This window comes from Homalodisca vitripennis, chromosome 3, assembly GCF_021130785.1.
Source record: "Homalodisca vitripennis isolate AUS2020 chromosome 3, UT_GWSS_2.1, whole genome shotgun sequence".
Classification (NCBI taxonomy): domain Eukaryota; kingdom Metazoa; phylum Arthropoda; class Insecta; order Hemiptera; family Cicadellidae; genus Homalodisca; species Homalodisca vitripennis.
Window position 1 is genome coordinate 111,208,989 of NC_060209.1, and position 13,055 is coordinate 111,222,043.

At 30.7% G+C, this 13,055-nt stretch overlaps 1 protein-coding gene across 4 annotated transcripts in view; it reads left to right on the forward strand.

The window, feature by feature from the left end:
• Positions 1–13,055, forward strand: part of LOC124357305 (protein PALS1) — a 262,643-nt gene that overhangs the window by 33,427 nt on the left and 216,161 nt on the right. For 3 of the 4 annotated variants that reach the window (XM_046808971.1, XM_046808969.1, XM_046808972.1), the window contains exon 3: positions 2,144–2,253. In XM_046808971.1, coding sequence (XP_046664927.1) covers positions 2,144–2,253 — 110 coding nt within the window. Of the gene's footprint in view, positions 1–1,455; positions 1,493–2,143; positions 2,254–13,055 lie in introns of those variants that run through there. The other variant, XM_046808973.1, reaches the window with a different exon arrangement.

The following is a 13,055-nucleotide window of genomic DNA, read 5'->3' on the forward strand; positions in this document are numbered from 1 at the left end:
CGTTTTCAGGCAAAATGTATCTAATTATATTTTATGAAACAACTAAACCAAAGTACATAAATATATTTTAACAATAATTATATGTTTATAAAATATATAACTCTGATTATTCAATTACTTGTTCAACAATAAACAATTGTTACAGATTTACAATTACAGACCAATTGGTCTGCTTTTTTTCTTTGCTTAAGTGTTCGAGATGACTATTCTTGCAAGACTTCAACAATACTTCGACTCTAATGAACTCTTGACTGGATCTTAGTTTGGTTTCAGAAAGGGATATTCAACTTCTAGTGCTGTCAAAAATATTATAGAAGCCGTTTTTGGAGCTTTGGATGGGTCAGTGTGTCGGTGTGATATCCGGTGACTTATCCAAGGCTTGAAATGATACCAACCATTCCGTTCGTTTGTGCAAACTGGAAAGATATAGCTTGAATGGTGCAGCTCTCTCACTTTTCCTCACACCTCTCTGAAAGGAAGTAGGTTGTTTCACCCACAAATAAAAGACAATTTCACGAGAGTCGGATGAGGGTCAGCACAGGAGTACCTCAAAGCTTCATACTTGGCCTTTTTCTATATTCTATACATATATACACATGGTAAGAGTACAAAATTCCATGTGTCATGTAGGTAAGTACGGTTTGCTAAGGTTGCATAAAACTATAGCATCTCATTTCATTCTCTAGATGTCCTGTGGACAGGATAGACAGGCATACAATCAGACACGAAAAGAAAAGAAATGTTTACATCTTCCCACCAGACATAATAAAAATTGTGTCAGCCTACTAAGTGACAGGCAATCAATGACGCTCATCCTAATACCATGATTGGACATGTACCATCATGTAACTCATTTTTGTCTATGTAGAAATAAATCTTTCTCGAGATATTCTGTCACATGAAACATTCACATTTATGTTCAGTAGTTTGTTTTTATAGTAGTGTTCAAATACAAGTTCCGATAAGCTAGTGAAAATACTCTAACGTAAGAGAGTACTGACTGAGGTCAAATTTTGTCAATGACTTTTAACATTGACTCCAGTCTATTATATTTTCGTATTTCATGAATAGGTGTTTCTTGTTAAATGTCATATGATTGAATATAGTTTGTTTACAAATTTATTTATTCAGCTATTTTCTTGTTTCCATCATGGTTACATTATATATTCAGCACAGCCATCGCCAAAGCAAACCAAGAATCTTTTATAAATGTCTAGTTGGATCGAAAGTCAGCTGAATGAACAGAGTCGAGCATGCTAGTAATATAAAGCATCCCACTAATCACTAGATTATAAAAGTACCTTAAGAGCCAAGAAAGTCGTTAAATAAGAACCTGCCGTAACTTATTCCACTGCCATAAAGTCCAGGTGCAGACAAAAGAGAGATGTTGGTAGCCAGAAATTCCTCACTGTATCCCAGAAGTATGCAGTAAGAGATTACTCCTAATGAGTTACCTAATTTTAAGCCTATATGGAGAGATCTTTCCATCCAGGTAAGAATACAGAATAATGTTTTAGTTTTCAAGCCAAGTGTTGTGAAATTAGAGAAACTGCAGGGATTTTTACAATAATCATTTATGATATTACGAATGGCTTGAAATAATCACCATCCAAATTAAGTTCGAGTCACTGGCACCCTGTTAGAATCTACAAGCTTATAGAACAAGATGGCAGAATGAAGTAGGGAAATGGGGAATTCTCCCATTCCAAAAATGCTTACAGATATCACAACATCTAGATAAATCTACTTAAAGACACTCTTGTTGGAGTCTATGAACTTCCAACAAGATGGAAAGAGTAATAGCAATGGGAATATTTTCTGACTATCAATGATCTCAAAACTTTTAAGTCTAGTGTAAAACACATTGGCATGTTGAAATTTATGATGATTTCATGAATGTTTTATGGCCTCTTGAAGTCCCAATAATCTTTCTAATTGCTATTTAGGAGAAGACATGCAATTTTTTCCCCAAAAATAGATGTTTAGTCTTCCCATTACATCATATTTCAACACGAATATAACTGTTACTCGTATATTTTTAAGTAACTAAATTTTTGTGCTGTACTCTTAATTAGCACAAATTCAAATATTACATATTTTTTTATATGTAAAATCCATATTGTGAAGTTGTTTTTACACACAGGGTCACCAGCAGATCGTGCAGAGTTGGAGGTGGCAGACGAGATCTTGGAGGTGAATGGCACAACTCTGGAGGGATCCTCTCACACGCAGGTCATTGCTCACTTGTACGAGGTCAGTACGCACCCTACATTAACACGTATATTACACCACGTATATAAGCATCACGTATATTATTGTATTCATACAGACTATGAACAATCCTTAAAATTGTTATGTGGTAATAAGCATTAATTTGTAGTTATACTTGGTTTTAAACTAAGGCTGGTAAAAAGGTTTCATATAAAGTTATATTATCAAGTAATTTTCTTACTCCGCTGTACATATTTCAAGTTTTATAACATTTTTCATTTTTTAATACATAACAATTTCATTTCATTTTGTATATGATGATTAAAAAACCATGGATTATGTTTATTTATAATTATGATTGTCATAATAAACTTGAGAACACACTACCATGGTTGAAAAAGGCCTGTAAAGCTGGATGACGAAATTCAGCCAATGCAGGGAGAAGCCATCAGTCTGTAACTAGAATCAATGTTATCAGTCACAAGTTTCTGATCTTGTGACCACTTACGGTAACTTAAATTCAGTTGTTTATTAAATATGACGTTTGTACAGACTTTTACAAAAGTACTAACAAATTAGTGTACTGTCATAGTACCTTGTACTATAAATAAAACATGATAAAAGACAACATCTTTATAAAGACACAGTTACATGAAATATTTAAAAAAAAAAAAAAAAAAAAAAAAAAAAAAAAAAAAAAAAAAAAAAAAACATGATCAGATATTAAAAACAGACAATATTGACAAGTCACTAATTATAATACTGAATAAACAGATATAACATAGAATCAAAGGATTCTATAGAACGTAACGAAAGAGTTATCTCATAAACAGACATACCGACTGCCCTTGTTAACTTCTGAACTCAAAATCCATAGAGTCCTTCCCTAAACTAAGAGAAACATATGTACCTAGTTTCAAGACTCTAGAACCTTTCCATCACAAGTTATCACTTGTTAGAAATTATCACTGCATTAAATATAGATGGACGGACTAAGCCTTTGACCCAAAAATCAATAGGATTCTTCCTTGGACCCAGAGGAACTTATATACCCGGTCTGTAGTCTCTAGGATATTTCTATCAAGAGTTATCACTGTGGTCAGACATACAGATGTATGCATTGCCCTTTTGACCCTAAAATCAATAATTTTTCCCTTTGACCAAGAGAAACTATGTACCAAGTTTCAATTTTCTAGGACTTTTCTATTAAGAGTTTTCACTTAGCCGGTCAGACATACAGATGGATGTATTGTCCTTTGGCCTTTTGACTCCAAAATCAATAGCAGTAATTCTTGGACCAAGAGAAAACTATACATTAGATTTGAAGTCCTAGGAGCTTTTTATCAAAAGTTTTTGCACAGACAGATAACAACACAATTTAAAGAAGGCCTTGTCGGATTCTTAATGCTGCATTAACTAAGGATGACATTGACCAAGTTGCCATTTAGCATTCCATCTAAACTATAGCAGGAACTTCCCAGTAATAGCTCTTTAATAGTTTCTTTGTTTATTGATTTAGGGAGATTTTCCATGAATTTGAAATCTTGTTAAAAATTTGTATACCCATGTACGAAGAACCTCTTTTAAACACTGGATTATGATTAGGGAAAGTATATTTTTATGGGTGTTGTGTGAATATACAACATGAAATAAATTGGATTTTTATAAACAAATGTCAAAACCTCATTAATATGTAATGAATTTACATAGTAATTCATGGAATAAACTATGAAATAACACTCACCAAACATTTAAAAATCAGATCAGTTAAGCTTATGATGTGGCAAAATATGGTTGTAAACTATTAACATATTAATTAAGTATGATAAAGTCTTCACAGAATGCACTCTTCTTTATATTGAAAACATGTTTAGATAATGTAGAATATTGAGGTTAGGCATGTTTTTGCCTCAGATGGTCTATGTATGGTGTTCTAGTGTGATTGTAGAGGGCTTTCAATATATTGATCTCTACCACAAACATGAGCATTATGGTGAGATAAACTCAGAGAATTGCAGCCAAGATCAAATTGTGGTGAACTCTTTATGGAGGCTATATTATGATCTCTCCCGTCAAAAGATTTTAATATGGACTCAACTTGTGTATGGATAGCAGATAGTTGCAGAATTTTGGATGAATATCAATTGTTTTTGAGAGATTAAACAACATTCATTGAAATAATGCTGGAATTAATTCTTTTTTTAAATAACTTTGATAAAACAGGAAACTATGTGATTAGAAAATAGATTGTAATATTCAATTTAATGCTTTTTAGGGATTGGTTTTACAGGGGAAAATTTAACTTTGTCAGAAAAAAGGCAACTTCAAAAGGTTTATTTGTGAAAGCCAAAGGCTGGAAAATCAGTTAAACAAAACTTTAAGAATGTTATTAGGAACACCTTCCCACCACCAAAAGGAATTTTATTTATTTTTCAGAAGAATATAATTATTCTTTAGGTTCATCGATATCAATGGTTTAGACAAAAATTGAAAACTACGCAATAGTGATTTCTCATCTAGTTTCAAATTATCAGCAGCAGTAATAAAACAATTATTGAGAGTTTGCTATCTGTTGACGCTGATAAAGAGTGTTATTACATATACTTAATAGAATATCTTTACTTTCTCATATATCTTTACTTTACAATACTCTAGCCCTGCTATCAAAATCCAAGATATACCTGTCACTTGCCATTTTTATTAGCTATATTATATTGTAATATCTTTCTCAATGTTTTACAATTTTTTATAATCTGCAGTGGACACAGGGCAGTATTAAGTACATCAGACCTCATGCAAGCAATATATTCGCTTGAAGTTTTTATGCCTTTGGTTAGCCATACAAAAATTATATTATATTGATGTTTAATTGATACTAAAGTCAACGCTTTGTCTAATCTCTGGCATAATAATATACAACATGGTTTTTTGGAATGTATGTTTATTAATTAAAAGCATTTTGTGGTCTGATTGAAGTAAATATAGTGTTGTTTAGCAAGAACACAGAACATATCCATTACACATATTTAGGATTGCTTGCCTGTTCTTTCACTTGTCCCAGGTCTTCTGAAAACAATTTACATCTGTTAAGTGAGCAATAGATTCAAGAAATATAAGTTCTGACAACTTTGCCTTTCACACCTCTGATTTTATCACTACCGATATTAAGAGTGTGGTTTGGAGTATTTGACATGAGATCATATGCAACATAACCTGAGCTGCACTGAGCTAATGACTCTGAGGAAATTGGATTTAATTTTGTTGATGGTGATAGCCAGACTAAATAATCATCAATAGAATTATTATTTGTAGGAGATTTGTCGTTACTTGTAATGCTATTAGTTTGAGGTTCTTTCAGTGAGTGATAAGCCAAGGCCTTCCTACCAGGAGATCATTGGTATTTTTATTTTATCAATGTACCCATGCATCAATCTCATACCCATGCCATGCCTTGAGTAATGCCTCATAGACACTCTATTATTTATTTTAAATAATATATAATGCTGTATAGATTGTCCTAGTGATTTATTAAATGTAATGACAAGAAGTTTTGATTTCCCACCATCATATCTACTGTACGAGGTAATTTAGATGAAGTAACCCTTGGAATTTTTCACCTTAGCAATTGTATTAGTTAAATTTGTTTACAGTATTTTGTTCATTGTCTGTTCCAACATCATTTGTATCTGCCAACATGATATGACTATCTTCTGGTTAAGCTGGTGATATCTAGTCAATTTGGTTGGAAAGGTGAAATTGGGGGCTAGTTAAATATGAACTTTTTTATTATGATGACTTAAGGTGAAGCCGTGATAATAGGGAATGATGTGATTCTATTTTTTTTTAAATTCTAAGTGATGTGGCTAATCTTAGTCTGTGTATTTCGGTAGACAATTTCATTTTGGACCTTTCCTCAATCATTGCTAGGTCCATTATTTCTTATATTCTTTTTTTGGTCCACTTATTTAATTAGAGACTAGGTCTTGTTCACTTTCAGACAAACATTTTTCAAGAATTTAATTAACATTTAGTACCTATGTTACTTACCTCACCTAATACTCAGATACAATAAGTTCAATTATATTATAACTATAATTTGAATTCATTTGCTTAGTTACACAAACACAATCAACAAAGGTTTAACTTTCACATTTAAACCACCCTTACAATCTATATATATTTAATTTAACCTGCTTTAATTATTTTATCTTGGCCATTTGTTAACTTATTCAAATTGTATTTCAGAAGAATACTGGAAACAGTGAATACAATCTCAAATATGATTAAATAAGTTCATAGTAAAATTTATATTTTCAGACTTTCAATAGCTAGTAGTACTAATAATTTCAGGATTTTGGGGAATGGAATTTTTTCCTTTGTGACAAAATTTGTTACAGCACGCATTCATACTGTACACGAATCAAATTTGTTGTACAAATTGTTGTCAAGGTCTCGCCTGTACAACTGTTACTCATTTTTATCACATTTGTTTTCCTATTTCAGTTGAAGTTTTTACATATATTTTAGGCATGTTTTAATATTCTTACATTTTTAAATAAAAATTAGTAAACCCTAATGAAATAGTCTGGTTCTAAATAAATTTCCTTTCTTTGAATTTCGATATGGAGTCTCTGTTAGGAAGTAAATATTTTAATTTGAGAATATTAAACGAGAGAAAAAGAAACTAATAGGCGTGTATTGAGATAAATGTTAACATTTTTGTTAAATTTTTTAAATAAATGTAAACAACTTTTGGATTAGTAAGTATAAACGGACATTCAATTTTGAATGCAATTAAAGTGTGGCGTCTCGAAGTTCTTTATAATAGATTCTTTACAGAATCAGAAAAAAATTATTTTAATAGTTCTTGTTATTAATTTTATAATGAAATATATAATTTAAGAAAATGAGAACTTATAATAAGAATACGTATTAATGCCAACGAATATAATTCGTTGATTAGTGCAAGTTCGGTGTATAACGATTTTATTTTGAACAGAACATGTCAAGAGTATTTCGTATTCAAGTTTAATAATTGTCTTATTGACGGGATACCACAATGTTAAGTTTCATCGGATGAATAAAGATCTTCGGTTTATTTTCAAATTATTAACAGTTTAGACAACAAGGTGATTTTTGTATTTAGTTTATTGAGTGACTGAATTTATTTACAAGAACAATCAGTTTATAAACCTTTATACTATTTTGGTTAAAATAAAATAGGACACGTCGAATTTATTTAACGATATCGGGTTTTTCATTTATGAAAGTCTGATGTATTAAAAAACTAACTTTACTATTATAATGTTATTTAACTGCATGTGTGGTATAACTAAGAATACAGTACACTGTAAAACTGCATTTTAATTATTAATAATTCAAAATAACATTTGTACAGAAGTATAACAAACTATTAATGTTACACGCTTTAAAATACATCAATGCAAAAGACACTATTGCCTCCTTTTGCACTTAACATGACTATTTGGAAAACAACTTTTAAAAATATATAATAAAGTTTAAACCAAACAGGTGGTAAGGACTTGTCAATGAACTGTATAAGTTTCACGAAATGAGAGGTTGGTAATTACAAGTTAAGCAGGCTTAACAACCTCGCTTACAATTTGTGTTTATCACTGCTTTACAATTTAAACTTTACTCATATTCATTTGTCAGCATCTGTTTATAATACAGTATTCTAACTTTGTTCAATTCTAATTGCTTCCCTTAATTATTATGTAAGAGCCATAAAATGAAATTGTATATGCTTTAGATTGGCTAGGATAAAGATGGATAACAAATATGTAAAACTGCACTATAAGCATTGAGAAAAATATATATTCTCAGAAACTCCAAAATGTATCAATAACTGGATCATTGTAAGAATCAAGAAAATTAATTGATAATATATCTTTACACATTATGTCTGAATAAAGTTAAATTACTACTAAGATTTGATTTACATAGAAACTAGCAACTCGTGTACAAAAAGCTGTTATTAATTACTTTGTAAATAGATTATATTCATACTACAAATTCATGTAGGATCATTTGCAATGCCCATTAAAAAAGTATGAGGGTAGTTCAATTCAATGGTTTAACTAAGGGCTTTTAGACTTGATCTTTCAAAGTACAGTAGTTCCCTTTTGATGCCACACACCTTCCTCACAATGGACTACAACAAAGACCTTGCACATTCTTTTTATTGATCAAAACAAGGTTTAATATGAAGTTTTGGTTTGTTACACATTACTGTTGCATTTTGAGAAATTGCTGCATAATGTTGAAACCTGTATCTTTTCAATCGAAATTTGACTTCAAATTAAGTAAAGCAACTGTAATTTTGATATTTGGCCAAAAACTCTACAATAAGTTACATTTTATGCCCCAAGAGTTACCATGAGCTGCTTGTCCTTTACTTTGATTAACTTTTGACCTTCTGAGATGATATCATAGCTGACATAAAACTTTGGTATCCTTTATTAACTAACCCTTGAGAGTAAACTCATTATATTAATACTTTTAAGAAAAAAAAAACCTTTTTATTTTATTCAGCATAATGCAACTTATTTGAAGCCTTTTGTGGTCTCAGGTTTCCACATAAACTTGTGTATGACATACATATTCATCATGAAACATTTGTATTAACTCTTTGAAAACTCTAACAGATCTTTCCAATTTTACAATAAAGATACTTTAACTTTGCCAAAAACTCAAAATGCAATGAAGCCTATTTATCAATGAAATAATCATTGTATGTTCAGATAACTTTGCAAGGGTCAAGGAAAAAATTAAGTTCAAGTCCACTGAGATTCATTCTACTATACAATGCTTATAAAATGAGATAAGTTATCAGTTTAAATACTTTTTGAATAGACAGCATGTTTAATAATATTTAGAGCATCATTGTTTTAATATTTCAATTTAGGTTTTATCAAATTAAATTAAATTAGTCTTTATTTGTTAATTTGCAAATTTTGTACAATGAATAGTCTAATTTACAAAAGGAAAATAGTCAAATTTACACAAGAAAATAGTTAAAATACATAGTTATAATTATAACACAAACTTTATAATTTAATTGTAATGAATTTCTAATGAGTATAATCAATATGCACTTACTATTACAAAAATAATATAAATATCTTAAGGGAAATTGCTCAAATTTATTTTAACAAACATAAATATAACACTACCAAAAACTCTGTTAACTTTCTTCTAAAACAAGTAAATTAACTACCATTTTTTTATATGATCAGGAATTTATGTTACGTATTTCCTTCATATAATGTATTTTTTTTTTTTTATTACAAGGTGATTCATGAAGTTCTCCTCCCCCCACTTCTACAGCACATTGTACTAGTAAAAATAATGAAAAAAATGTTATATAAACATAGGTCCGAAAACGCTTTGTTAGCGAGTTACAGCTAGCGAAAGATTTCGCCTGAATTCCTGGGTAAAAGAGTAAAATTAAAGCCATACTGAACTTTTGGAAAGGTTAATTTAGTAAGAAATATCGTGGATTCTTATGTATTTTTACCTGATAAAGCTAATAAAATAGGTTTCAGAAACTGTACATGTAGTAGTTTTTTAGGGATTCAGGGTTAAAATGCAAAAAATTGGGGCACGAAACAATGTTTTTTTAAGTTTGATGTACAATATAACTTTGTTTAAATTGGTAATAAATACATAAAATCAACAAACATTAATTGTAGAGAATTTAATTCTGAGAAAATTGATATATAATCAAAGTCTAAAATAAAACAGAAATAAGTACCAAAAAATCGATTTTATTCAGTATAATACATTACTAGTTTTAAGCAAAATTAATCAGGTTGGGCCAACCGTACGCACCTTTTTATAATAGATGTTCGAAAATGAGGCCATCATTATCAATACATTTTGCAGCACGTTATTGTGTATTGCTTTTGTTGCGTTTCTTAATTTTTCAGGACTTCCCTGTATATGCACAGCCGAATCCATAATACGGGCAATTATTTCATCACGAGAATTCACTTTTGTCTTGTATACAATGTCTTTCATCCATCCCCAGATGCAATAATCCAATGGAGATAGATCTGGTGATCTTGGTGGCCAAGGGTGAGGCCCTCCACGACCAATCCAGTGTCCAGGAAATTGATGATTTAAGTAAGCAGAAACGGCACGTGAAAAGTGGGGAGGTGCTCCGTCATGCTAGAAGTACAAATTTTTGTCTGAGATGTAAAGGAACATTCTCTAACAGCTGCGGCAACTCTTCTTGAAGGAAATGCAAATAGAACTCAGCATTTTAGGCGTCCAGGTAATATGAAAGGTCCAATCAGCCGATTGTGCAAAAGGCCACACCAGACATTGACGCTAAATCGGTGTTGAAAGTTCTGTTCCACTACCTCATGTGGATTTTCTTCTGCCCATGAGTGTTCATTGTGCAAGTTATTGACACCATCCCGAGTGAATTGTGCCTCATCCGTAAACAAAATACGCTTGTAGAGTTGATTATTAATATTCAAAAAGTTGCAAAACTCCAAGCGAAGCGGACCATCCCTAGCTGTAGATGTTGAACCTTTTGTTTATGAAACGGATATAAAATTTGTTTCGATTAAGTGACCTCCACACCGTTGACTGCGAAACTCCTATCCGCCTAGAAATACGTAGTGTACTTACACCTGGACTGCGATGAACAGCATTAATAACAATATCATCATCAAGTTGGACAGCTCGTTCATAATTGGTTCTAGTACTTGGTAGTGATCCTGTTTCCCGAAGAGTACGAAAAGTTCCTGAAATTGTTTTGGTATCTGGAATCCTCCTATTAGGTAACGTAGTTCATATTCTTCTACAGCAGCTCTAGCATTTACCATTACAGTAACCCAAAATAAAAAAACCATATATCGCGTATTCCTCTGATGTAAATAAGTAAGGCATTTTTTCGCTGAATAAACAATCGAATTATAACTCACAGAAAAATTGCATTTAATAACACGATTCACAGAACCCGATCTCCTGCTGTAGCTTGCAAACACCACTAATACACAGTTCTAACGTAACAGTACAGAATACCATTGTTGATCAGCTGTTATTCGTGCGTTACCAACTTAGAAAATTAATAAAACAAAAAACTGCATTTCGATGATTAGTAAACAATAATGGGAAAATGTTTGCTTCATTTATTTTCGAACATTTGATGTAAATTTTTATTAAAAAAAAAAAAATACAACGTAATAAAACATGATATTTTTATTTACAAACAAATTTATTTAACAGTTAATCTTGTTTTTCTCAATTTATCTCATCATTAAGGAACAAACATTTTGTTTTTTGTTTTATTTTAAACTAAATACCGTACGGTATTTCTTTACAGCTAGTAATGTATTATACTGAATAAAATCGATTTTTTGGTTACTTATTTCTGTTTTATTTTAGACTTTGATTATATCAATTTTCTCAGAATTAAATTCTCTACAATTAATGTTTGTTGATTTTATGTATTTATTACCAATTTAAACAAAGTTATTGTACATCAAACTTAAAAAAACATTGTTTCGTGCCCCAATTTTTTGCATTTAAACCCTGAATCCCTCAAAAAACTATACAGGTACAGTTCTGAAACCTATTTTATTAGCTTTATCAGGTAAAAATACATAAGAATCCACGATATTTCTTACTAAATTAACCTTTTCAAAAGTTCAGTATGGCTTTATTTTACTCTTTTACCCAGGAATTCAGGGCGAAATTCTTTCGCTAGCTGTAACTCGCTAACAAAGCGTTTTCGGACCTATGTTTTATATAACATTTTTTCATTATTTTTACTAGTACAATGTGCTGTAAAAGTGGGGGGAGAAACTTCATGAATCACCCTGTATAATTCCAAACAATTACGAGAAACTACAAATTCTTTTTTATACCTAGTGTCATAATGATGCACCACATTACTGCTACTGGTGGGTGTTTGATATTTAACATACTTGATTTCTTCAAAAGTATAAACTAGTTCATATATTTCATTCCTTAAAAAATTATTTGACAGATTCATAAATTTTAATTTTATAAAAGTTTCTGACAGCTTTTTTAAAACTTTCAGTATTGCATCAAGGTTTTCTTTTTTAATAGCCCTGTATACACACACAGTCCATATGCTATGTGAGACTGAATATGAGAAAAAGTAAGTTTTAAGGTGTCAATACTATATTGTTAATATAATAATATATTGTTTACTGCTTACAAGCCAAAATCAATCTTATTAATTCATAACAATTTTGGTAAGAGTATCCCACAATAAGACAGTGTCAATTGTTGCCCCAAAAATTAAACTTCCCTGGCAAATACTATTTATTTGTGTTCAATTTCAATGAGTGGAGTAATTGTTTGTTTATTGGCAATTTGTTTTGTCTGTGTTTAGATATAAACTGTGACAGTTAAAAAATTGTTGTAATTAGCCAAATCAATATAGGATAAATTTACATCTGTTCTTTTGTTTTACTTAATATTTATAAATTTAAGTCATCTGCATATAGGATTAGGCTCATTATAGATGGGACAAAGCTCAGACAGTTTTTTTTAAGTTTTTCAGGTAACAAAGGAAAAGGGGTGGTCCTAATATAGAACCTTGAGGTACACCAAGACTTTTGATAATTTTTATTTGTATTTAATTTTTAAGTTGTTTTTCAAGTTAAATTTATTTCTACAAAATGTTTTCTATTTGATAAGTATGATTTAAAACACTGTAATGATTGGTGTAAAGTGGGATGATGCACACAGTCAAAAGCTTTTGACATGTCCATAAATACTCGGGTAACCTTGTCATTCTTAACAATAGACTCAATTATTGATTGAACCAAGGTTACAAA